At 38.5% G+C, this 26494-nt stretch overlaps 1 protein-coding gene across 16 annotated transcripts in view; it reads right to left on the reverse strand.

Moving 5' to 3' along the window:
- Positions 1-498: 498 nt before the first annotated feature.
- Positions 499-26494, reverse strand: part of AFDN (afadin, adherens junction formation factor) — a 213548-nt gene continuing 187552 nt past the window's right edge. For 4 of the 16 annotated variants that reach the window (XM_067535932.1, XM_067535930.1, XM_067535931.1 and 1 more), the window contains 6 exons: positions 23640-24671; positions 21858-21893; positions 16160-16294; positions 12855-13362; positions 4075-4159; positions 499-2738 (listed from right to left, as the gene is read on the reverse strand). In XM_067535932.1, coding sequence (XP_067392033.1) covers positions 2594-2738; positions 4075-4159; positions 12855-13362; positions 16160-16294; positions 21858-21893; positions 23640-24671 — 1941 coding nt within the window. In that variant the 3' untranslated portion in view covers positions 499-2593. The remainder of the gene's footprint in view (positions 2739-4074; positions 4160-12854; positions 13363-16159; positions 16295-21857; positions 21894-23639; positions 24672-26494) is intronic. The other 12 variants (XM_067535937.1, XM_067535936.1, XM_067535943.1 and 9 more) reach the window with 7 other exon arrangements.

A 26494-nucleotide genomic window follows, 5' to 3' on the forward strand; every position in this document is an offset into this window, starting at 1 on the left:
TTTGTCCCCAGATGTATGACTTTCCATTTAGATGTATTAAGATATGTCATTCACCTTACCACCAATTTAAGTCAATCTTTATAACTGACCTGTCCATACCATTTACCACCTCACCAATTTGTATGTCAACTTCCAATTTTTCCAGTAATGATTTTACATTTTTGGTCACAAGATTATTGATAAAAATATTAAATAGCATTAGGCCAAGAACAAATCCTGTGGGATTACATTAGAATCAACCTCTTTGGAGGATTCCCCATTTAAAATTACTTTTTGGGATCTATCAGTTAACCAGTATTTATTCTATTTAATGTGGGCTACAATGATTTTGTATATACTCTTTTTTTTTTTTTTAAACAAGGAATGTATCCATTCTTTGAATGCCTGTAAGGTAACTGTACAACAATAAAGATTATTAGTAATGTATGGTATGAAAGTGTTATTAATATAGCATTAAATAAAATGCACTTAAATACAAAAAGGTCTATAAAACACACATTAAATACAATACAAAGTTTATTAAAAATAGGTTGCAAGTGAAATACAGTAGAAATGGGAAACTACAGCAGTTTTGATGTTTTTCCATAATAATGCACAGACAAATATGAAAAGCACTTTTACTCATATTCACACTTGACCGGAATGCCCAATAGCGGCCAAATCCACTCAACTGAAGGTTATATGTATTTTTTTGCTAAGCCTTTTCAGATTCTAGCAGCAACAGTATTCCAGCCACAGTATACTTTTTTTTCTTAAAAAACAATATTTTGTCACTGTAAGGCTGCTAGTGTTCTCAAGGTAAATTGGGAGAGGCTTGCTTTTCCTGATTAACAGACACAGCAAGCATGCAAATCCTTCATTAACACTTTGAATTAGTTTAATCGCCTACTTCATATTTAACAGGTGAAAAGGTAAAAGCACACTTTCAAATAAGAAACCTGAAATATGTAAAAAAACAAATATTTACACTCCAATTTTCATTAACTTGCATTTATTTATCATACAACTCTTATTAAAAGTGATTTCTTTTCTAAGGCAGTGAAAGTCTACCCCTCTGTATTTGGAAGTGTGCGTAATTCCCTAAATATATATTTATAAGAGAACAATATGATACAGAAAAATCATCTAAAGCCCAATTTAGGGCTTTGCAAATAGAAAATTTGTTTGGAATCACAATAATATATTTTGTCTTAACGTCACACAAACAGAAAAACTCTGAGGAGGTCCTTATCCCCGACATCAGCCATATATGCACAGCTGAAGAAACAACAATGGGAGGGACAAAAAAAGAATACAACATTTTAAAATTAAATAAGGCTATTATAGTGTGTAAAAATAGCTTGAACTGCCGAGAAGATTCTCTACAGTATATAACAATATAAGAGGATGCAAGTAAAGCCAGATAGATTGAAGGACAGCTTGACTAGTATTACTTTATCAATATAAATAATGATGATGATGTGCTGCCAGGACAATAAGTCAAGCCATCTCACTGTCAAATTCCTATTCACAGCCAGCAATACTGAATTTGATATGTCAAACATCAGTCTTACTCCATTTTTCTTCAAAAGCCACATGTAGCTCAGCTGCTATTACGAACTCCATGAATGATGCTCCATGGCTAGTTGCTTAATACTATCTATACTATACTCCATGGAAAATGCATGCCTTAGTTCTGCTAGCTTTGGAATTGGAATCATTTCCATCTTGAACATTTAACATTTTGGTCCTAGCTATGATTGGGCCACTAAGGTAGCCTATTATCTATTGCTTGTTGCATTCTGGTATTTCCATACAGTGTTAAACAAAACAAAACCCTAAAGTTTTTCATCTCCACAGTTTTGTTATTTTTTAAAGGAGGTTTGTAAACCAGACACTTCATTTACAAGAGAGATGTATATATGTCTATGCATTTCCATGATTATGGATTAAACAAGTTTCTGTTATGCATCCATTTTAGACCCAAACAAAACACCTATAGAATTAAAATTGTTTCATTCAAAGACTTTTTCCAGGCAAACCCCATTACTGTAATACTAGGTAATGATAAGAGGTTTGTACTGATATGCTAATAGTCTGTATGAACAGCATACAGTATATCATGAACTTGTATATATAAACTTAGACCTTTGCAAAACAGCCCAGAGATGGCTTCTACATCAAACAACCCCTATAGATATCAACAGCTAGTGCACAGATTGATTTAGGCAGTTCAAGCTATTCTCACTCTCTCTGCTCAGCAGCTAAAACAAAGTGTGTCTGTAAAAGACCAGGAAACAGAACTTATCTTTGACAAGCACTACATGGTCTATTGCAGAAAAAGTTAACCCCCAAAACAAAAGAAAAAAGTGACCTTCACGTGATTCATATCATTACAATTTTACAGTGCTTCAATTGTATAAACCACAAACTCTTGGTAAAGTAATCAGTTTTCTTGCTATTGCAACATCTCTAAATCTCAATTAACAGTCTTAGATACAGAGGACTTGAACTCAATCTTTACAGACAATACACTCTTTCTAGTCTTGAACAGCCCCATCCCATTCCCTTGATTTAGAGATCTTTCAGTAACATTTGATAAGGTGCTTTTATCTTATTTTGTGTTCAACTCATTTTCCAGTTCCATTAATTTCCTAGAAGCCTTTACTTTATTGGATACATCCTGGCCCTGGGAAAAAAGTCGTTGGCGCTCCCTGAATGTCAAGTTCTCTGGTGCTCCAGGTAAATCTGAATCTTGACTGGAAGAAAAAAAGGGTTGTTACAAAACCTAATTTTAAAATCCTTGTATATAAAAGCTTTGCATCTATATAAGCCTGTCTGGTATCCTCTTGCCTTCTAATTGGAAGATCTGGGTTCAAGTCCTGAAAGGCTCTTTCTTAATGATGACAGTACAGGGTTGTCATTCACATGAGCCACTAAACAGAGATAATTTATGACAATCTCTGGTAACTGAACACCTAAATGAGATTACCTGGCACTTTTCAAAAAGGAGTCAAGGGGTGACTAAGGCCTTTGCTGATATAGCTATACTGGTAAGCTCTCCTTATATACTGCCAAAAAAAAACTTTTTGGATTATAGTTCATACTGGTTTTGAGTGAAATAAGATATACCAGCAAAAGCACTTTTATTCATTTCAACTCTATCTGCACTAGGGCTTTTGCTGGTATGGAAATGTCACCAAAATTAAAAAACCAACCAACCAAATTTAAAAAACCCAAAAACTAAACAAAAAAAAAAAAAAAAAATCAAACCCAGGATGACATTGATATACTGGCGAAAGTTTCTAGTGTAGATGTGGCCGAAGTACTTCGGCTGTCTTCGTCTTCATCCTTGCTGCCACCTACTTCTTTGGTTAACTATTCCCACCACACCAAGAGAAGACTCAATTCTCTGTGTCCTCCTGCCACACCACCTTGTGTGTCTAGAACTCTGTCTCTTACCCAATCAGACTTGGCTTCACTTAAGGCTCACCAGAGTGGGTCTCTATGTGAACCTTACCAAGTGCACAGTGGCCATCACATTTTTGCACCGTATGAAGTGCATGAATTAAGTTAAAGGCTCCTATAGTATCCTTGCCTCAGCCAGTATGTATGCACCTTCAATGCACTATGGAGCTAAAATAGCCACACATGCATGTGCAATGCAGTTTTTGTTAGCTGCCCACTTTACAAAAACACCCATGTAAAGTGTACTGTGCTTGCAGAACTCTGGTTGAGGTAGTGAAAAAACCAAAACTATCTTACTGCTGTTTACTCACACAATCATAACACTAATTGACTTTAAAATACTGTATATGAAAAAGCATCATATAAAACCAAATTATATTTTGTGATAATCTAAAATATCCCAGAACCAACTGTAAAATTGTTTTATGCTGTTTTGCATATTCTTAGCACTGTTTGAAAATATCTTTTCTGTGCTTAAATAAGAGCTTTTGGAATTCACTATTGGGAAAGATTTACATAGATTTTTTGTATGAAATGGTATTATCAGAAGAACTGAAAATATTCCAGAGATCATCAGCTAGTTAGTATGAATAGAGGTTAATATTTCATGAGTCTCTTTCATTTCACCTTTTAGATCTTTTCTCTCTTGGATCCTGATAAACTTCATGGGCTCCAACAATTGCTCCTGTTGATCCAGTGTAAGAATTTGGTCCTTATGCAAAAGAATATACAAGTTACAGTTGAAGGATAGCAGTTGTAATACAAAGAAGTTTGCTTATTTTTCAAAAGATGCAGTGCTCTTTGCGAAAGTAAAACTCTCAAACTATGATTTCTAAACTTCATAAAAGGAATAAAAATCCTGTTTTGGAGGGTTTCCTAAATGCCAAATAATGATTTCAGTTAAGAGCAGTCAGTCTCTTCCCAAACTGCAACTTTGCTTGATAAATAATAAAATTAGGGGAAAGAAAGCAAGTTATATTTGGAACAAACTGTGACATGTATCAAATCATGATAAAGTTATTTATCTTGTGGCTTATTATAATACAGAAATGAAATCAAATATTCAATGGCTAGAAGGATATAGTTAAGTGCAGCATACAATTTTTCTGTGCAACTCTGTCACAAGCCTTTATTGAAGCAAGTAAGAATATCAACTCCAGCTAAGTTAACTAGGATAAATATTACTAGCATTAGTATGTGCCAGTATGACAATTCCAATGTTCCTAAATGGTAAAATTTAGAGCATTTCTGTAGCTATCTGTCTTGTTTCATACAAACAGCTTACAGCACTGCAACTTTAATTTTAGTTCATATAAAATACACAGTTCTATATAATATATTCATCCTCTCCAGAGGTCACAAGACTAAACACAGGTTTCCAAGGTTTAAAAAAAGTTTTATCATCATAGTCAGCTTAACTATGTTTCTTAATCATCAGTATTGTTAGGACAGTCAAAATTAACTGTCATGATTCTCAAATTTGTTTTCAGATATTTTTGGTCTCCTGACATGGTATGTGTCATGTCTTGTGAGCTTTTCTCCAAACAGAAGGAAATGTTTGCTTCTTCCACTGGTGAATTTTGAACCTCAGATAATTAGAAGGTTAAATGTCAGTAAAAGAAAAGAGCTTGTTTGGATATTTGTATATTGTACTCATTTAATAATTTAATACTGTACATTACAATAGTTAGCTAAGGAGTAGCTGAAATCATATTTAAAGAAATAAATACATAAGTAATATGAAGAATTAATTACCTTTTTTCAGACCTAAAGCCCATATATCTGACCACTACCATCCCCTCCAACTTTGAAAAAGTCTAGGTCTGAACACTGTCTCTCAAATCCATATCTAATTTTGTTAAAACTGGTCAGATTTTATGTCCCAATTTGATGGAGCCAGTGTTTTAAATCAGTTCCTTAAGTAACGCAGTGGAAGAAGCTGGGAGAATGCAGTTTGCAGAAGCGTGTTTTACCAGTGTTAATATTTATAGCAGGAAAGAGTTGTAAAGAACAGTAATGTGACAGTGCTAGTGAGATGGACAGATGGCAAACTGCACAGCAAATTCTGCATTTTGTGCAAACGGCTTTGTACTTTACGCAGGCAGTCTTTACAGAAGCTTGAGCAATCAGGTGGAGTTTTTAGCCTGTTCCTACAGGTTATTTTAAAAGTATGAAATAAAATAATCAGAATTACCGTATTTCCCCATGTATAAGATGCACCTTTTTTTGAAAAATTTGGGGTCTAAAAACTGGGTGCGTCTTATACAGTGGTTTTAGATTTTTTTACCGTAATACATTTTTTTTCAAATTTCAGGCCCCAAAATTAAGGTGCGTCTTATACATGGGAGCATCTTATACATGGGGAAATACGGTAGTTGTATGTCTTATGTATTAAAGTTATTAAAGGTGAAGTATCATACTACAATGTTCCTCAGTTGTTACCAGAACCCATATAAATGTATCTGACTTGGAAATGGTCCTGATTGTTTACTGAAAAACAAATGCTACTGGATGTCTCGTGAGAATCCAGGGTTGGAAAATTTAATTAAAAGGCAAAGTCTTTATTGGTTGGAGGATGAGTGGGAGTGGATGGAGAGTGAATAGTGGTTCCCGAGTTACAACTTAAACAACTTAAACTTTGAAGTACCAAATCAGAAAGAAGTAACAGCATCTATATTACGACAGAAGGCATGTTTTACATTTAATCTCAAAATGAGTGTAGTTGAGAATTTCAAGTGTAGAGAAAAGGAAAATATTTTGAAAGGATAAAAATATAGTACTAATTTATTAATTTTGTAAGAGGCTTTAAGGGCTGGGTCCTGTTCCAGCAAACTATATAGAATAAACATATTGACTCATTGATTGCATTTCTGATATTTAAGGAGAATGTTTATTACAGGCATCTTTTCTTTCAGATTAAGAGTCCCAAACATTCAGCAGCTCAAGTCCAAACACTTTTGATGTGGAACTATGCTTTGAAAAAGAATGGTTACTTACCCTACAGTAAATGTGATTTTTTGAGATGTCATTAGTATGGATCTCACTATAGGTGCGCATGCACCTCATGCATACAAGATTGAATTTTTTGAATAGCAGCACGTCTGGGCTGTGCAGGCACCCTGTGCCTCCTTGGGCTCCCCTGCAAGGGTGTAAAAGGCACAGCGGTCACATTCTCCTTTTCCCTAGCAACTCAAACTCTCATGTCATCTGAGGTCTCAGTGAGGGGACAGAGGGCAGATCATGAGATCCACACCAACTAGAATATCTCAAAGAACCACAGTAACTGTAGGATAAATGCTTCTTCGGGTATTTTGTTGGTGTGGATTTCATTGGAGGTGACTGGCAAGAAGCATCCCCTCAGAATGGTGGGAACGAGGTCTGCCAGCTGTATCAATTGAACAGCTATTGCAGTACTGCACTTTTGAACTTCACATCTGAGCTGCCAACTAAGTCCAAGGCAGGCATAGTCTTTGAAAAAAGTCAGTTTGTTATTCCACATTGCTGCCTTACATATTTCTGAGATTGGTACATCACTGAAGCATGCAGGGAATGTTGTTTGCACTCTGGTGCAGTGAGCCTTGAGGTCTGGTGGGAGATGTATACCAGCCAGCCAGCAACACGAGATGCATTGTGTTACCCATTTCAGTATCCTTTACAATGAGACAACTTGACATTAAGAATACCCTGCTAAAGCTAGAAATAGAGAGGGCAATAGCCTGAATGGCTTTAGTCCTGTCAATGTGATCAAGTGCTGGATACGTCCAGTGAGTGTAATTTCTTTTTCCATAGTACAGCGTGGCTTGGAAGACAACAGACAGGATGGCTGATTTGTTTAAACTAAATTCCAAGACCACTTTAGGAATGAACCTGGGGTATTGTAGGGTCCCAGCACCACCATGTCCCTATAGAAAATCATATAGGGAGGTTTGGCCATAAGAGCCTGAACTTCATTCATTCTTCTGACTACAGTTATAGCTATTAGGAAGAATGTCTAGTGAGAGGTGATGCAAGAAGCATTCAGAGAGCTTCCAATGGAGGCGCCATGAGTCTTGGGAGGAATATACTGAGGTCTCAGGCAAGGGTAATTCTCTCACCAGTGGGGCCTTGAGAAACTTCAGTACTGTTCTGTTTAGGTGTGTTCTTATCCATGACTGAACAGGATGGTAAGATGTTGCCACAAAATGGACCTTAATTGAGGTCAAGGTAAGGCCATCTGATTTTAAACTCAATAGGCAGTCAAGCATCCTATGGTCAGGGGCCTGGATTGGATTCAGACCATGTTGAGCTACCCATATCAAGAGCCTCAGTACATGGCTTCCTGCTCTGTAACAAGATCTATTCTTGTAGGGAACAGTATCTGTCAGTGGTACTCAGCCAGCCAACAGCCACACTGTCAAGTACAGTGACGGGATCCGGAGGGAGCATTTGACTGTGGTGCTAGGAGATCAGATCCAGAATAGGTAGATGAATGGACATCTGTAATAGGTCTGTTAGCCAAAATTGCTTTGGCCAACATGGAGCTATGAGAACTACCATGGCCATGTCCTTTTTGTTCTTGGAAATCACCCTGGGAATACAGAGAATTGTTAGAAAGGCATAGGAGCAGTCCTCTGTTCTACTGCAGGAGAAAGGCATCCAGCAATGATCCTGGACTCAGACCCCCTCTGAAGCAGAAGTTCTGACACATGACATTGTCCCTGGTGGCTAACAAGTCTATTATGGGGGACTTCCCATGATGGAATATCATTCCTCTGATTAATTTGTGCAGGGACCATTATTGGTCACAGATTGCCTGCTTAGGAAGCCTGCTAAATTGGCACCGACTCCTGGGAGGAGTCTATTCTGATGGCAACAGAATTTGATTGCCTTCATGCAAAGGGGTGAGGATCAGGTGCCCTATTTATATAGTTCATGGCTGTCATGCTGTGTGAGAAAATCTGTACTACTGAGCATGAGGACAGGCAGGAATGCCAGACAGGTTAGTTTGATGGCTCGGAGCTCCAGCACATTCATAGATAAACTCATATTGCGTAAAGATCAGGTGCCTCTAATTTGTATTTGGTCCAAATGAGTCCCCAAATCTGTTCCTGATCTGTTCCATGATCGGTGTCTTTGTCAGGGATGGGTACTGAGAAGCGTATCCATTTCTGTGTTTTTATGGGTTTTAGCCACCAAACGAATTCTGCAGTAATATGATGATACAGAGATCTTCCTTTCATCTCATGTCTCAGAGAGTACACTGTCCTGAACCAGAGCTGAAGGGACCACAGGTGAAGTCTGTCAAGTGGTGTTACTTACATACATGCCAACTTGTGGCCTAACACGGCAAGACTTATTTGTAGTCAGCCATGTTTGATGTTAGCTGAAGTACAAGTGCTTGTAATGACTAGGACCTGTCTTTAAGCAGGTATGTACTTTGTGATGAGTCCTTCACGTTGTTCACAAGGAGGCCTAGTTTGCAAATGGAGTAGTGCATTCCAGGCTTGCTCATGCCTTCTAGTGGGATCTGCCTTTGATCAGCCAGTCATCCAGCCTTGCCTTCTCACAGGCACCACTGCCACTGGTAGGCATCCCATGGATATTTTCGGTGCTACAAAGAATCTGAATAGCAGATCCTTGTACTGGTAAGAATTTGGTACAACTGTAAATCTCAGGTAGTTTCTGTGGGCTGGAAGTATGCATCTTGCAGGCTGAGAACATGAAAGCAATCTTGAGCCTGAAGAGACAGGAAGTTTGGGGGCAAGACTTATCCTGAACCTGAGGTGGTGTACGTATTTGTTGTCATCTAGAGCATAAAATATAAAACACCCTTTCTATTACTGATACTTCCTTATCCAGAAGAAGAAAGGCTCTTGCTCTGTAATCCTGATGAACATCTGTGGCTTCCAGATGAAAGAAAGCAACTTTTTATAACAGGCTCTGGTAAGAAGGGTTCCTTAAGACGGACAGGAAAGAATTGATGGAGGATGGGAATGAATGGAATAGCTGTAGGCAACTGCCAATACCCATTTGATGGAGGTGATATTGGACCAAGACCAATGGAGCAGAGCAAGGCTGCTCCAAAGACTGCTGATGTCACCTGATGTGGCTCCTCACGGTCCCATCAAATGTGCTGCCTAATTGATGGGATGGGTCACAGAAAAGGCAGAAGGTACTGATACTCTGGGAGATGACCATCATTTTCGTGGTGGGTACTCTGGTTGCCTATCCTGAGAATAAGAATGAGCCCACCGTCTTTGCTGAGGCTATTTGTATGGCATCTTCAAGACATTTGTATATAAATCTCCAGTGATCTCAGGTGGACCATGAGTCTTAAGAAGTGAACCACTTAATCCGTTCCTCTGCTGAAGAGCTTCATTCCCTCGAACAGGAGGTCTTTTATGGTCTCTCAGCTCTCTCTTAGTATCCCAGATGCTAACAGCCAAGAGACCTGCCTCATGTGTCTCAGCCTTGTTATCAACCTCACAGATGTATCAGAGGCATTCATGGATAGCTGTAGGACTATTCTGACAACCTTAAGGAATGATTTTTAATTCCTCGGTGTCCTGAGATACTTTTGACAAGAAGAGGGAGTCACCTTTTCCCACATTAGGAAGTCAACTGGCAAACGCCACTTTAATTTACCACATGGAGCTGCAGTGAGGTGGATGAGTAGGCTTTGCATTCAAACAGGTCTAGCTTTTTGGGATTTTTAATCTTTGGGTTCATTGCCTTCATCAATTTAGACATTTCCTACATTACTGAAACTACCAACAATCAATCACTTCCACCAAATCCAAGAAAGTAGCCAAAGCTTTTTGGGAGCACCTGATAACACTTCTCCACCCACTTAGATGTGGACTGAATGGTAGCTGGAGTTTGTCAGAGCTCCTTAGATGGCGAGTGCAATCCTAGGTGACAAGTCAAAATGTTAAGTTTATGGATTTTTTTGTATGACTGTTTCAAGCTCTATGATACAATACAAGCTAAGAAATCCTCCAAGGCTTTAAAATAGTCAACTGCTGGGGCAGAGGCTGTTGTCTCATCGAGCAACAAATGATGATTCTTTCAGTGGAGACTGGGGATTTTGCTGCTCACACCCTTGGGTGCTGGCACTGTGATCTGTTGGTGGCCTGGATAGTGATGCCACTTGGCTGCCTAATCGCTTCCTGGACATACAGAAGGGGGATATGCTGCAAGACACCTCAGATGATGGTCCCCACATGGCCAGGGTGGCATGTTATATCAGTACTGACCTGGTTGCAACTGTTTGGCTCATTGCCACTACCATCTCATTTGTGTTGACACCTTGTGAGAAGGCTCTCCATACAGGTTTCTCGAGTTGCTCTCAAAAAGCAGAGGAGAGGCATGATTGCTTGATACAAGGAAGAGGGCATAATCTGACATTGGGGAAGACAAGTAATGCTCTTCAAATGGTGTTTTGGAGTAGTATCTCAAAGCCAGCTCCAGTGCCAGGTGCCACTCTTATCGACAGTGTCAATGGAGGGATCTCGATGCTTCTTTCAGAGCATCTCTTTGGCCACTAACTGGCACTGGTTGCCAATGCCAACTTCCTGTGCATCACTCCTGATTTAGCAGAGGTATTAGACATCCTGTCCTTGGGAAGAATGGTACTTCTCCTGATTACAGGACGGAATCAAAGTCTGAAGTCATATGTGGACTCCGCCTTTTGATTTTGTCCTTGTGTTGGGGTACCAGTTTCAGCTCTGAATCTGCCAGTCTGACGATGAGCTTATTGGAAGTGGTGGTGGAGCGGCAACCTGAACCGAAGGCCTCAGTGCCAAGGCACTGTGTGATGTGACTGGTGCTGATTTTCATGACGTCTTTTCCTGCTTTTCTTTCACTGCTGGACCCTAGGCTGTACTGTCAGATTAAGGGAACAATAGCCAACAATGACCCTTTTGGTACCTTGGAAGTGGTAGTTTCCTTCAGGTCTGAAGAGACACTCATAGATCATTCAAGTAGGTGTAGTTTTAGCCACGTCTTTTGACTTGTGGAGTCCTCGAGGAGCACTTGCACACTGAATACTCATGGCATTGCCTCAGACAAACCAGGCAGATTGTGCCCATTGACCAAGAGGATGGGGAGTCTGTTGCATGCTGGACAGTGTTTAAACCCTGAAGATTTAGAGTCCACCATGATGGTTGATGTGAGAGGCACTACCCCACCGTACAGTTTTGGAGTATTTTTTAACCACCCAAATTAAAGAAAATAAAGGACAAGGGGGATGAAGATAGATTTTATTTACCAAAACGAGTTGAGAAAAGGACAAATATAAATAGCAGAAAGTCAGATACTCATTGGATTCCACTTGCTGCCATGGGCCGTTCCCTGTGCCAAGTGGTCACTCCACTTCCATGTCCTCACACAGGAACACAAAGGCACAGGATGCATGTGCAGCCCTGCTTGACAGGATTTTAAAAAATCCTGTGCCTGATGCACACGCACACCTACAATGAGATCCACAACAAACATACTCAAAGACTCAAGTTTCGTGAACTTTCTCCTATTTAGCAATGGTATCAAAAAATCTAGCATTGAACGTCAGTCTGTGATAGGGTACAGTTGGAAGGAAAACTGTAGTGCCCTGCAGGCAATAGATGGTGCTAAAATTAATACAACTGAATTGCTAATAAAGCTCTAATTACCAGTGTAGCTGTGGGCTTGCAGTGTAAAGGGAAAGAGGAGGAGACAAAGGAACATAAGACAGGCTGGGGAGAGAGAAGGAGCAGAAAGAAAAGCACTTTATGATGGAAAAATAGGTTCTAGCCCCCAGGCATAAAGTAAACTGCACTATAAAGCAGAAATACGACTACTACGTGCTGCCTAAAAATTGTTTTTATTACATCAATAAGTCCAAAATACCTTTAATTTTGAATATATAAGATTTTAAAATGTACGAGGGTCCTTTTAAAGCCATTTGCACACTGTATTTACATCAATAAGAGTCCCCCCTTGTGCCAAGTAGTGAAAGTACAAGAAAACCCCCTCCACCCCAATTAATTGATCAGAAAAGATTTTATATTTGCATGGAAAACGTATGGAAGCATTAAGAGCACAATCAACAAAAGAAAGAAAGAAACCATTACTGAGAAAGTGCAGAATGAAAGCCAAAACCAACAGTACTTGGAGCTGGTAGAGCAACAGTGAAAATGATTATTTTTCCTTCACTGTGTGAAAGATGGGATTTTTAGAGAGTTTGGTAAGGAATAAGAAAATTTGACAGATTAAAATATTTAAAAATAGGAGCATTCACATTGATTTCAGGATTGAAGTTAGATCACACAGAGAATAGTGACCAACTGGGAAAAAAACTGATCAGAGTAAGTGATTATATCTACAGCACCACAGTGGGAAATATGCAGATAGTTTTGTAACAAAAGATTGATTTCATTTTTTGTGTCTACCTTTTGAGCTGCTGGGATAGAAGAAACTTGGTTTGTTTGATGGGGGAGAGGGATGGCTTGTTTTGAAAGCAGTACTGTTGGCATTGACCAAGGGTAGCTGGAATGAGTTGGAAAGAAAGATGCCATCTGAGACTGGGCGCGGCTGGCGGAAGAGCTGTGGTGGCTTAAGGGTGGTAGGAGGAAGATCACCATAAGAATTTCTTGTGCTGGAGTAATTATCCTGACCTGCCAGAGTGGAATCCTCCTCATCATCATTGTATGCAACAAACTTGGCAGTATAAACCGTGTCAGGGGAGAGGACCTGTGTTTTGAGGTAAGAGGTGTTTCGCTGAGGTGGGGGAGGAGGAGCATTAGATGAAGGGGATGGGGGTGGGAGCTCATATTCCCGTGGAAGCGGAGGTCTGTACAGACCAGGCTCATCAGGTTCCAGTAATCTTCGTTCTGCCTCATCATGCTGTCTGCGCCTTTCAGCTTCCAAACGGTTGTAATATTCCTCTTCCTGTCGCCTCTGTAGGCCCATGGGAAAGAAAAGTGCAGTGATCAGAACAAGAGAAACATTTAAATATAGAATGGATTCAAAAATTTTCCTCCACAAGAGCACTGAACAGATCCCTCATCTCCCTTCCCCTGCAATGAGTAATGAAGCCACACCAAATCAATATACAAAGAGTATATTTACTAGTGTGAAAATGACAGAATTGTCCTGTAATACAACATTAATTCTGAGTTATTTCTGGAGTTGCTGCATGCCCTATGCTGACAACATACTTGTGTTAAAAGAAATAAAGCTGTATTGACTAATGGAATTCCCTGCACTGATCTTTTAAAAAAAGTTAGAGTTGATAAAGTAAGGATTTAGTAAAGCTGCAAAGTATTTAAGAAAGAATGAAAGACAAATAAGATGGGTCATCAGCTAAGAAAGGATTTTTGGAAGAGAGGACAACTCTGCCTTATCCCTGCTGAATAGCAGGTCATCAAAAGAGCTTTGGAACTCACTGATTCTACAAGCCTGCTGTAGACATTAGAAAAATAACTTTTCAATCAAGGACAAATGGCGAGTTCTGCAGTTTAACTCGTCTTTAAAAAATGCTTTCTTTACTAAATCTCTGGAAGTGTCTTCTACAAGTTCATGAAGAAAATCCTATGCACATGATGTTTCTATAGGGCCATAATAAAGAATCTGCACTGAAGGCTTAGGTGAAGCTGACAAAAATAGGTGTGTGAGATGTTAGGAGCTACCATATGACTCTACCATATGTGAACAAATTTTTCTATATGTTTCCAGTTTAAAGGGTTTTTGTTCTGTGGAATAAAACCACTTAATTTTCATCAACACCTGTCAGAACTTTATTGTGAACTAATAGATACATATCTATTTTGGACTTTCAGTACAAACTGTGAAGGTCAATTCTATCATTTCTTGATTAACTGACTAGTGAATGTATTTTGTAATCAGACGTGTAAAACATTATTTCTTGTTAAATTAAGGGGATATAGTATTGCTTCTTGTAATTTGTGACAGGGTGCCTAGAGTTTTGGATATACATTTCTCTTGACTATAAATACAAAAAAACCAAAAACAAACAAACAAAACCCTTTTTACACAGCATGAGAATCTTTTTAACTAAAGAAATCAGAGCCTGTCACCCTTGTATTGGCTATGCATAAAATACTGTTTTCCCTTTTGAAGGCTCTAAAGTATTTAGGTGGCACTAAATTTGTAATTACCTCTGCAACTGATGTGGAACTGTCTCAGGGATGGATCAGATTTGCCAGTCATAAAAGCCTTTCAACTGTAGGTGACTCAAATATTAGGATGTACCACATCTCTGAAGTTAGAGATGGAGAAGATCTATTACTGATTAATCTGATCCACCCTCCACCTCTTACTTCCCTATGATATGAACTCCAGTACTTTGCGGAATCCAGTTGTGTGTGTGTGACCCCAGTGATGGGGTTGTTACCACTTCTCTTGGAAAAAAGTGTTCTAGATTTTCTTTTGCTCATTGTCAGCCCATTACTCCTAGATCACTGAAAAATAGGGCTTAGAGCATTTAAACTTTTTTCCCCCACTTCATCTTCTCAGCAGAAGCTTCTCCTACCATTAAAACATCCTTCTCTATTCTGAAATCACAGTTTTACTACAATCCAAGGTTTGATTCTGAAGAAACCTGACTGTCACTGCTCAAGTGAAATCTTACAGTGGGTAGGATAGTTCTACATCTACCACATACACTGAGAGTCAAGTAAAATGATCCATCTCTGAATTCCATACAATATATTCTTTTTGTATAAAAAGTCTTTCTAAAGCTTACTAGATAAATCAAACTTGGCAATTTTTTTGTTTTTGCTTTTAAGAGAGGGTTACTCACCTTATGCAGTCACTGAGGTTCTTTGAGATGTTAGTTCCTGTGGGTGGTTCCACTTTAGGTGATTGTGTGCCCCTGCACCTCCAGTTGAGGAATCACCTGTGTGCTGGGTGTATGGTGATGTCAAAACATGCATCTTGAAGGTCGAGGGCTGCAAACCAATCCCCCCATTCCAGCGTAAAGTGGACACCCACAGGGATTCCACTCAAAGAAGAGAGGGTTACTTACCTTATGCAGTCACTGAGGTTCTTTGAGATGCGAGTCCCTGTGGGTGTCCACTTTTGACTGGAACAAGGGAATTGGTTTGCAGCCCTCAACCAGCATGACGCCTATTTTCACATCACCAGCACATAGGCAATTCCTCGACTAGAGGCACAGGGGCGCGCAATCACCTAAAGTGGATCACCACAGGAACGCCACTCAAAGAAGAACAGTGAATTATAATAAAGTATCCAACTAAGACAATGCAAGGCTCTTTTACTGAGTCACCAATGGTCTCAGGTGCTAAAACTCTGCACTGAGTTCCAGGATGATTACTACTGTGATATGCTGGCAGGTCAGTCCAGTCTAGTCAGCTCCAACCCAGACAAAAGTAGTGTGGGAATGTCTCTTTGGGGCAGAGGAAACTAGAAAGCCAAGGTAGAGAAGGCTCTGAAGGTAAAGTTTAGCAGCAACAATCAAGCTCAGGGAGAATGCTTAGCTTTAGATTTCTGCTGTGTTATTGAGAGTTACCAATAAATTCCAAACCCAGGAATGACATGAGTCTGAACATTAACTCAGGGTCTATATGTTCTATTTTGGATGGTATAGGGACTCAGCCCATGAATATCACCATCATGTTAATATATTCACTTCCCCCCAACAGGAAAACCAAATTGTTAATGGTCAGGCTAAGTAGGTGAAGCCTACAAAGAATTTGTGCTGCACTCAGATAACCTTTTCTTCAGCCTCTCTCTTGGTCCGCTCCTCCTCCTGGCGCCGGCGCTCTTCTTCTTGCCTGGCCCTGTCTTCTGCTTCTCGTTTACGCATCTCTTCTAACTGTTGCTGCCGTCGGCGCTCTTCATCCTGTAACTAACAAAGACTCGTCTTTAATTGTTTATTAAATCACCTCCCCTTGGATAAGTCCGAGAGCACATACCTGGAGCATTCATTTTAAAAACTGATAAGTTTAATGCAAAAAACACTACACTATTGTCACTGGAACAGACCAATAATGCCTTCTCTGTCCCACTGTGATTTACTACATTATATTAATCCCTGGAAGTCCCTAAAAAATACACAGAACTTCTAATAACTGTGGCACAAAGGATGAGAAATGTATAGGAGGGAATTCACTGCTGAATTTTACAACAGCTGTACACAACTAGATAGACTTTTGGGGACACAGGTGATTTATTTCCACCTACATTTTGGCGTTATGGGAAATTCTACATACTGTTAACTAAAATGAATCAGCAGAACTCCATTAAATGCAACCTACCTTGCTAGCATGATTGTATATATGCATACTGGACCCCTACAGAGGTACAGTTTGACTTTCATTCCAGACTGCTTCAGTAACAAGAGTCTCACAGGTACAGTGAACTGAAATTAAATACTTGGAATCAATAGTCCACTGCTCCTACAGCCAATTGCATGTTCATTTTGGATTAGGATTTAAGCACTGGAAAAATCAGGACTTTTTAGTTAAAGGTCAATCCATTTAAAGTAAGAGGCTCATGTGGCAAGTCTACAAATACCCTCAAAAGATAAATAAAAAGTCTCACTGTGTATCTGCAACAGTTGCCCACTAGAAAAATGGACAACAAAGCAAGTCTTTGGCTACTTGAATCTAACATTGCTAATACATGAACCTTAAATAAGTGTAATGTCTATCAAACATTATAAACAGTGCACCGATCAGACAAATTAGCACCACTACAAAAATACTTTTGCATAGTTCACTGAAGCTGTTCAGGAACTGGTGTCTATGACAGAGAGTTTATTCATTGGGATACATCATCTCTCTAAAATACAGAAATTATCTGCCATCTAAGGTGAGTTATGTTTCTTATTGCTATGAGCTTATGTTTTTACATGAAGTTGTCATAATGTTTACATGTGGTTTTCTGCTAAATATATTCAATCTGCTCTTGTTCATAGTCAAGTGGTTTATAGACATACACGGTATATGTCGACACTGCAATTAGACACTCGCTGTTGGCCTGTACCAGCTGACTTGGGCCAAGGGACTGGTTAATTGCAGTGTAGACACTGGAGCTTGGGCTCCAGCCCAAGCTCTGGGACCCTCCCACCAGGGTCCTAGAGCACAGGCCAACTGCAGGTTTTAATTGCAGTACAGACATGCCCTGAGAGAACACAGCAATAGTGGAAAAGCAGAACTTTTGAGAGAATAGTACTTCTGCAGGGAATCTTCATGTAAGGGATCTAAATTTTTTCCCTATTTCCCATCTCTTTGAGCATGTAACTCCCAACACCACCAACAAAAGGGAGGATATGCATTTGAAGACAGAAGACCCTTTAAACTTTTACTTTGATATCCAGTCTGTCAAATATTGACTGAAGGCTTCCTAATGTTGCAATGGAATTTTTTTTAACTGAATCTAAACTATTCTGTTGTTCCATGAAAGGATTGCCATCAGATTTATAACTACACAAGTTCTTGCTAAAATATTTAACCTAACCATTGAAATACCTAGGTCAAATTCTGTAAAAACAGACCTTTTAAAAATCATTCAGTTTCTCATTTATCTAATTAATCTGTCCTTAGCTAGCAGTTTCTTCACTAATGCTGTCAAAACTGGAATTTATTTATATGTATCTGGTGTGGTCTGATAGGTCTCTATAGAACACTGTTGTCTTATATGCCCTTCTTACATGCACAACCAAGTCAGCTGATTATTAAGCATGCATTTCAAAGCTGAGAATTCCTCTGATTAGATGGTCAAAGTTACAAACATCTAAGTGCGCAAATCTTTCAACACCAGTCCATGGTCAACAAAGTGATGGGAGATTTTTTTTTTTTTTTTTTAAATAAAAACTCATTAGCATTCACATGGGCAGGTATTTCGTGAATATGTATCAGAGGATGCTACCTCTGAACTCCAGTTACAGGAAAGTAAGTAGCTTTTATAGTTCCTGTCTCTATACTATACAAAGGTAGAGGGAAGGCTCAAATATACACTCAGTACAATAGGAAAAGCAATTAAACAAGTTTTTATAAGATTTCTGTAGTAAAAGAATAGATCTATTAATAAATAAAAAACCTATAACAATTAAAAGCCTATTGGAATGATCTCTTCCCCTCCCTCTTTTACAAAAAAAACCCAATTCACTAATTTAGCATCAGAATAAATCTTATGATACCAAATAATGCTATGGAAAGACAGGAGAGATGAAAAATTCAGAAAAAATGTCCCCAAAGAAAATATTTATCTTCTACTCAAGAAAAAATTGACAAAAAAGTCTTAATGAGAGAATAAAGGAGAATTTTTGACTTTATCCCAAACACTTAAAGATAAATATTATTTGTATTACTGGAGCACCAAAATAGGAAGAAAAAAATCCAACGCAATGTGCCAATTTTGGAGTGGATGTCAATGTGTTGACCACAATAATTTTGGAAGGACAGCTGCATCATGTTGGAATGTGCCAGCAAGATCAGAGGCTATTCTAGACCTAAATCCTAGGAAACAGGCCAAGAATGATAAATAAGGCTGAAGTGGAAGAGGATTGAGTGACCACTATAAGATGACACATCATTTCTGTATGACCTAAATAACTAGCTTCTATTTAGCAGTAGTCACAGACCAAGAAAGGACTGCTGAGATGGCAAGGCACTCCATACTGCTTGAAGCAATTAGTTTTTGTTACTGTATACAACAATATACTAAAACCTACAAGTGGTGAGTGACGTGCATTTAACTCCTACATTTTCAAAACAGGAAAATTTACCCACAGGTCCCATTTACATCAGTAGGACTCTTGCAATTAGATTCCCATGAACTAGTTTGAATATTTAGAGCCATGTCTTTTCTAAACCATTTTTTTTTTAATTTACACATCAGTCTGGTCTCACATTCGGTTAAAGGGACACTTGTCAACGTAACTTCTCAAGTCCCACAGTACAGCTCAAGACCCTTAGTACTGCTTAAGTGAAGAGAGACATGTTACATGTAATATGAAAACAAGTTCATTTGCTTTATTTTCACTGCCTTCCCTGAAGTATTTTATGTTTAAGTAGTAAAGGATAGAAAAGAGTAGTATATACAGACATCCAAGAGTAACTGTAATAGAAGCATCACCCGTCTCTTCTCTATCCTGGGTAGGTTAGTCTAGCATATAAGAATGTCAAGAGTTCATCTGGTCCCATCATCCTTTGTTTCCTGTGTGGCCAGCCTGGACTTCCAACACTCTCTATCTCAGGATGGGAGTCAGTTGCTCCCTCTAATAGGGGACTATATCATGACATTGCTAATTCTTCTCCTATGGTACTGCTGTGATGTGCTAAGTGTGTATTAGCCCAGACTGCACAAGTACCAATTATGTCCCAGTTCTCTCAGGGCAGCATGATGGGCCTCTGCTCAAAACTTAATACACAGCATTAATAAATGGAATATCTGATCTTTAATTAGATAGCCTATTTCCCTTACCTGACAACTCAAAGGGCAAAAAAAGAAATCAGTGCTAGAATATTAGGAGCTGTTGAGCTTGATTCATTGGAATGGCTTGTGCGCACTGGGCTTCAAAACTTACAAAATAAAGATGGGTTGTTAGAAACAGGAACTTTAAAGTTATAAAAATATTTTAAATTCATCTTTATATAGTTGTTTAAAACAGGGGATGCTCAGAATCAATAATGGCCCCACAGAATTTAAAAGGAAAAACTTAGTTTTCATGATGCGTGCTTCAAATTTTTCATTAACTGCTTTATGGCCTTCTTAAACATTCAAGTTACACTGCTCATTCTACAGGTCTAAATACACAGTGACTGTCCTTTCAACTTCATTTTCCTGTAGAAAGCAAAGAATCTTGGGTACTAGATGCAACAAAAATGTATGGGGTATTATCACTAAAGTTCAATACTGCCATCCCCAACCATTCAAAAATCATTAAACAGGATTTAAAAAACTCATGAGATTGGCTTAAAAATGATGACATTTTTAAAATAAAACATTTGGTACTCTATCTGTCTTCTGCTTTTTCACCTTTAAGGTTCACATTTTTGAGCTTTTCACTAGAACAAGGGCTAAAACCTTGCTTTGTAAAAGTGAAAACTGAGATTCTCAACGACAATGACTCCAGGAACTTGGGTTTAAGAAAAAACACCAAATATTGCAAGATGTGCGATAAAAACCTTGAGAGAGATAACACCGAAAGCTGGAAAATCCATTACTTTTCTGAATGTACTCTTCTCATTCAGAAAAAAGCTGAGAAAGCTCACCTGTTTTGTTGCTGCCAGAGAACTTTGAGATGGTTATAATAATAATAATCTGGCACCCAGATAATACAATAGTGAGTGTTATAAATACATGTTATAAGTTATCTGAAGCATACATTTTATAAATTGGTTTTATATAAAGCAGTGTTCGCACTCCAATACCAAAATTGGACAACATTTTGAACAGTCACTTTTTATCTTTTGAGTGGTACAGATAATCTGTATTTACTGGATCTGTCTCAAGCATTGCTTCAGATTATAACCAATTATACAGTAACTCATTTTAAAGGTGAGATTTTTTTCTCTAATGACCTATAGGAAACTATTTTAATTCTCTGCCTATTCTCAATGTTGGCAATAGGTAAACCTTTATGTACTGGTTTAGCAATTACTGCCCCAGTTAAAACAATCACTTAAACAAGAGATTTTCCATCTTAATTTTAAATGTAAACGAATGGTATTGATCCAAATGAGCAGGCAGCTTAGGGAAAGAAAGAAAAAGAAAGAAAGAAAGCAAAGTTTTCTCAGTGTGTGAGAATTAGTTGGACATACTAGTTCAGGAGCTGTTGCCCAGAGTTAGTGTTTCATTCTATTATAGAAAAATGTAAGACACTAATAAAATGTAGTTTACTGCCAATTAATGGAGAAACTAAACTGGTATGCAAAGCCATCATGAGGAAGGATAGGGAACGTGACTTCTTAAAGAAGTAGGTCATGTATGTTTATGGTGTCAATTTAAAAATCTTGTGTATTTAAGCTGCTAAAACAAGTTCATTTACATCTCTGAAGAATGGCAGGGCAAGAGGTTTTCTATGGCTCAGAACTTAAACTGAGAAAAATCTCATCCACAATTTGTTCCTTCCAACTGCTTAATAAGATTTTATAAATATATAGTTACATAGAAATATCAAATACACACAGTTTTATATTAGATCACAGCTGCAAACAATTCAAAGCCACAGGCAAAACACAACATTTAAAGAAGAGAAGCAGAGGGAGAGCAATAAGAACAGATTTAGAAACATCCAAAATGCATGCTTACAGTTAGCTTTCTGTATCACACCCTGATTCAGAACACTCCAGAGATGGCAAAGACAACACCTAATGCATATTGGATCATTATTAATAAAGAAAACAAAACAAAAATATCAAGGCAGGGGAAGAGGTATTGAAGAGAAAGAAACAAGAACATACCAAATCTAGAACAGAGATTGCTGGCACAGCAGTCTGCTGCAGGTAATAAGAGAAGGGAAAAAAGAAAGATGCACAGTGAAAATAAAGGTAATTTTAGATTTGCACTATGCCAAAAGCATTTTCCTTTGATTTGCTACTTCAGCTGTTTTAAAAAGGTATTAAAAAACCAAAAAAGAACTGAAGAATTTTGGACACTATTGCTGAACTCTATGAACAGTGAAAATCCCAGTGCCCTAATTATGATAATTTTCAAGTCAACTATTCAGACACTCAAAAGACAAAGCTAATGATGATCTTCCTTAGAGATACCATTTTTATTTGTATCTCTGGCATTAGAGATAATGACATACAACAGAAATGCAGACATTATCTTTAAAAAAAAGAGCAAGCAAACAGCTAACTTTAGTCACTGTAGATAATTTTTTACATGTTATAATTCAGGCTAGGACTGTATAAAACCATTAGAGTTCTAAAATTGTGGAAAACCTCACTAACAATTAATATTTAAAATCCAGCCCTTATGGAGAAGAACAATCTAATATGTTATACAATACAGTTGGCTATACGACTTATTAATTATGTGGCTTTTTAAATCAAGCGTTAATAAAAATGTTACCACCAAGATTTTTTTGTGCAAATGGCAGTTTTATATGGAATTTAATGTCCCTAGGTAACTTATGTGTTACAGTCACAAAGTTAGCAACACAATCAGTTTGCCAAGGATATACTTAGCCTTTCCTTTTCTCAGTTTGTAAGTGTGGGGTATCTATTGCTTCAAACAGTAATAAAGTTAGCCACAGGGTAAAACAAAAGCAACACAGACTATGGCAGGGCACAAAGATTAAGTTCAGGAATTCAACTAGCAAGGCTTTCCTATGTCATTAGTGCCAATGGAGGTAATACAAAACCAAAAGCTGCCAAAAAAGAATCCGGAAGTCAAATACTGCTCTTAATCTGACAGTCATTCTATAATGTCAAACAAATGTACACAAATATTTCTTAGCGTGCGGCATTTGCTATGGAATTGATTAGGTCATCTCTTAGAAAGACAAGTAGCAGTAAAGATGCTCAACAGACTAAGGAGATAGTTTATAAGCACTTCAAAGCAAAACTGTCAACTTGCAAATTTGGTATCAGTTCCTGGGGTTATGATTCATAAGAAAAAAATTAGTTTCTACATGGAAACAGTCTCTCAGTGAAGACAGAAAGGGCAGAATCATTTTAACAGATAGTATACAGTTGCTTTATCTTTTTTCATTTACCAGCTGTAAATACCACAGGCTTTCACCAGTAAAGAAGTCAAGTAAGAGCTATTAGAGTTAATAAAGACACTGTCTGTTTTTGTACCCTCCCCAAAGACCTTCATAATTTATTTTACCCACCATAGGTAAAATTTCCAGAGCAAACACCAGGCAACCACTTGTGTATGTTACTTAGAGGAAATTACAGTTAATGACTATCTCTCCCTCTTACCCTATCTACACAGAGAACACCAGAGAATCTCTGAAGGAAAAGTTTTACAGCCAGGGAAAGAGATTCCGTGCTCATCTTGGGCTTTGCAGTTAATAGCTTCATACTTTTATAATACATCACTTAACTGGCCAAACCAAGGTAGTTTACATTTTTCTTTAGCATTTTCTATATAATGAAAGACAGGGACATTAAGACAGTCCAGTCCTCCTTTATCCTGTGACAATTTCAAATTTAACCAGTCTACTAGAGAACACAAGTTAAAATAAACGTTTGCTATACTTGTGCCTAGAAAGGATTACCCCCTTTTACCCTTGCTCTTCTTTCAGCCTCCAGTCGCTGCATAATTAGCATGGTATCCACATCGTCGTCTTCTTCCTCATCATCATCCTCATCCTTTTGCTTTGACTCTTGGAGTCGTTTCTGGAACTGCCACTCGAGCATAAGTTTGCGTAGACGGTCGTTCTCTTCTGCTGTACGATCGGGCTTGTTCTGAAGTTCCTGAATCTCTTTACTCAGCATGTCCACAATGTGCATCTGTTGTTGCTTCTCTAGCTTCTCCTTAGCATCCCGTTTCCAGGGATCAGGAGACAAACTATCACTGGAGGACAGCTCTTCTTTGCTGATGGTGATGTACTGCAGATCTCTTCGTTCAATGGTTCGGGGTTGCTGTTGGGGCTGTAGCTCTCGAATGACAGTTTCCTGGGACCTCTGCAACGTTGAAGGCTTTTCCGGTTTCACTGGCTGCACAGAAACAGGAGGAAGCATGGGCTGAGCAGGAATTAGTGGCTGAGTACGCATCTGGCCCAATTTCCTTTCCTGCTCACGACGCTTCCTCTCTCGCTCTTCCTCTAGACGGGCTTTTTCCTTTTCATACCACCGCTGATGCTCCTCTCTCTTTTTACGCTCTGCAGCAGCTACATGGGAAGATACCTGCATTCCTAGCTGGTGTGGAGGGGGAGGTGGAGGCAGAGGCAAAGGCAAATCCATTTGCAGTCCATCAAAATCAGCTGCATAGTGCACTGGGGGAGGAGGGGGAGGTGGAGGAAGGTCTGTTCTGATGGGCTGGGAAACTGCCACTGGGGTTGGCTGGCTGATAGCTGGCGTTTTCCAACGGCCAGGTCCACTTTTGTTTAAACAAGAACCAGGGGAAATAGATTTGGAGGAATGGTTCAGATGCTCTTGGCTAGACGTGCTGGAATCCACAGATGAATTCATCCAAGGATCACTGTCTGCCTTTCGATCAATGTACTCTACATCCTTCCTTATAACCACCTCCAGACGACTCCTTTCTGGTTGGAAAACTTTATCATCTCGCAGTTCTTCCTGGGAATGAGCTGCACGCTGGAAGAAATAAAATAAAGTATGTCTATTAGTTAATCTGCATGTAATAACATTTATATCCAACAAAAAAAACTAATGGACATCAAAAAATGCATTTCTACAAAACAAAATGCCTTCCTATCAATAAGGTTTAAATCTTTTTGGTAGAGAACTTCCACAACTAGCAAGCTTCCCAAGAGTTTAATATCCACACCACAAAATTACTAAGCCATTTAAATCATGCAAGCCCAGGAAGACTTTGTAAGCTCTGAAGCAGAGTTGTCAAGCTACACTGAGAGAATGATGAAAACAAAGCAGAGTTCATGCCAACAAATTCCCCATCTCACACAAGTTCTCAGGGCTCTCTCTAAAAGCTCCCCCCTGCTTACTTTTGCAGGCTGCCTGTGTGTTTGTAACTCAAGTGCAATAACTCTCCAATTCAGCCTATTGCTGGGCTGGCAAACATTTTTCTTTCAAGAACACGGACACACACAAACATTAGGCGTGCCAAAGGAAGTGGGGAATCATTTACCCACCCTATTGGGTGCATTTGCCCCTTTCTTGTCACTGTGGGAATCATTTGGGGTAGAGGATTTGTGTGCTTAGATGTCCCACCTTTACCCACCTATCTCACAGAGATATTAAGCATTTAGTAATTTGTACACTTAAAGCATTTTACAGATGTCAAGCACTAATTACTATTACTGCATAGAAAGTGGGAATGCAATTTTATTACAAGACATCTTGGGTATGAAAAATATTCAAACATGATTAGGATGATGAAGTCTATAAAGTAAACATTTTATTTTTTCTTGAAGCAAATATTCATATTTTTGAGCATTAGAAAATTTTTAGCATTGACAAAGAACATACCAACTTGCAACAAGTGACATTGGAGGAGACTAACAAGGCAAAATTCTCCATATTTCCCCACCAATGACCTTAACTATGAACTAGAAAGAACGCCTTGTTTGGGATGAAAGGGTGTATTTTTTATGCTCTATTAGTTCTGCAGCTCTGAACACAAAGCTACTTGTGTCAAAAATACTGGGTAGATGCGATGACTTATGCATTTAGATAATAAAACAGGCATTTTAAGTCAGCCATTAGTTACTGCAACTTTCATGACTATGGCTCCAAATGTAATTTAAATGAAACTGCTCCTTAAAAGTGAATAACTAGTTAATTTGACAAAAAAATAACCAGTAGAGATCATTCACTAAAATATAATTTTACAATAATGAAAGTCTTCTGAAACTGTGACAAAAATAAAGCTTTTTAAAATAAAAATAAAACCCTCTAAGAACAGCAGCATATGGATTTCGTTAAAAAGTAATCAATGCTGAGAGATTTTTAAAGCTGGTTTTATAACACTGAAATTAAAAAGAGCCATATATATGGTGTGAAAACCTAATATTGATTTTTCAAGTACTTGTGAAAAACAAACTCCCACCAATTTGCTTTTTTCCTGGCAGAACCAGGGTTTTAAAATGGCAAGTTCAAGTCTATACCTATCATCAGGGGGTAGTTAGGTGTTGATGTTTAGCTAATATTTTCATGGCAATTAGCTATTAATGATGCATTAATTTCCATCTTAAAGCCTCAAATAAAGTTAAATGAACACTAGGACTGCGTTCTAAATTCTTAACAGGTGTGAAAACAGAAATGCATTATAGGCACCAACTACATATCAGCACAATCACACTAGACTTTTACCCGCAATCCTTACTCAAGTGATTATTCTCACCAACTTCAGTGGCACTACTGGCATTAGTGAGGATTACTCTCAGGTAAGGTTTCCAGTGTCAGTTTCCTACTTTGCTTGTAGGATTGCTACCTCAAGA

Source organism: Emydura macquarii, unplaced genomic scaffold (assembly GCF_026122565.2).
Source record: "Emydura macquarii macquarii isolate MOO-44397 ecotype Brisbane River unplaced genomic scaffold, CSIRO-AGI_Emac_v2 contig_3517, whole genome shotgun sequence".
NCBI classification, from domain to species: domain Eukaryota; kingdom Metazoa; phylum Chordata; order Testudines; family Chelidae; genus Emydura; species Emydura macquarii.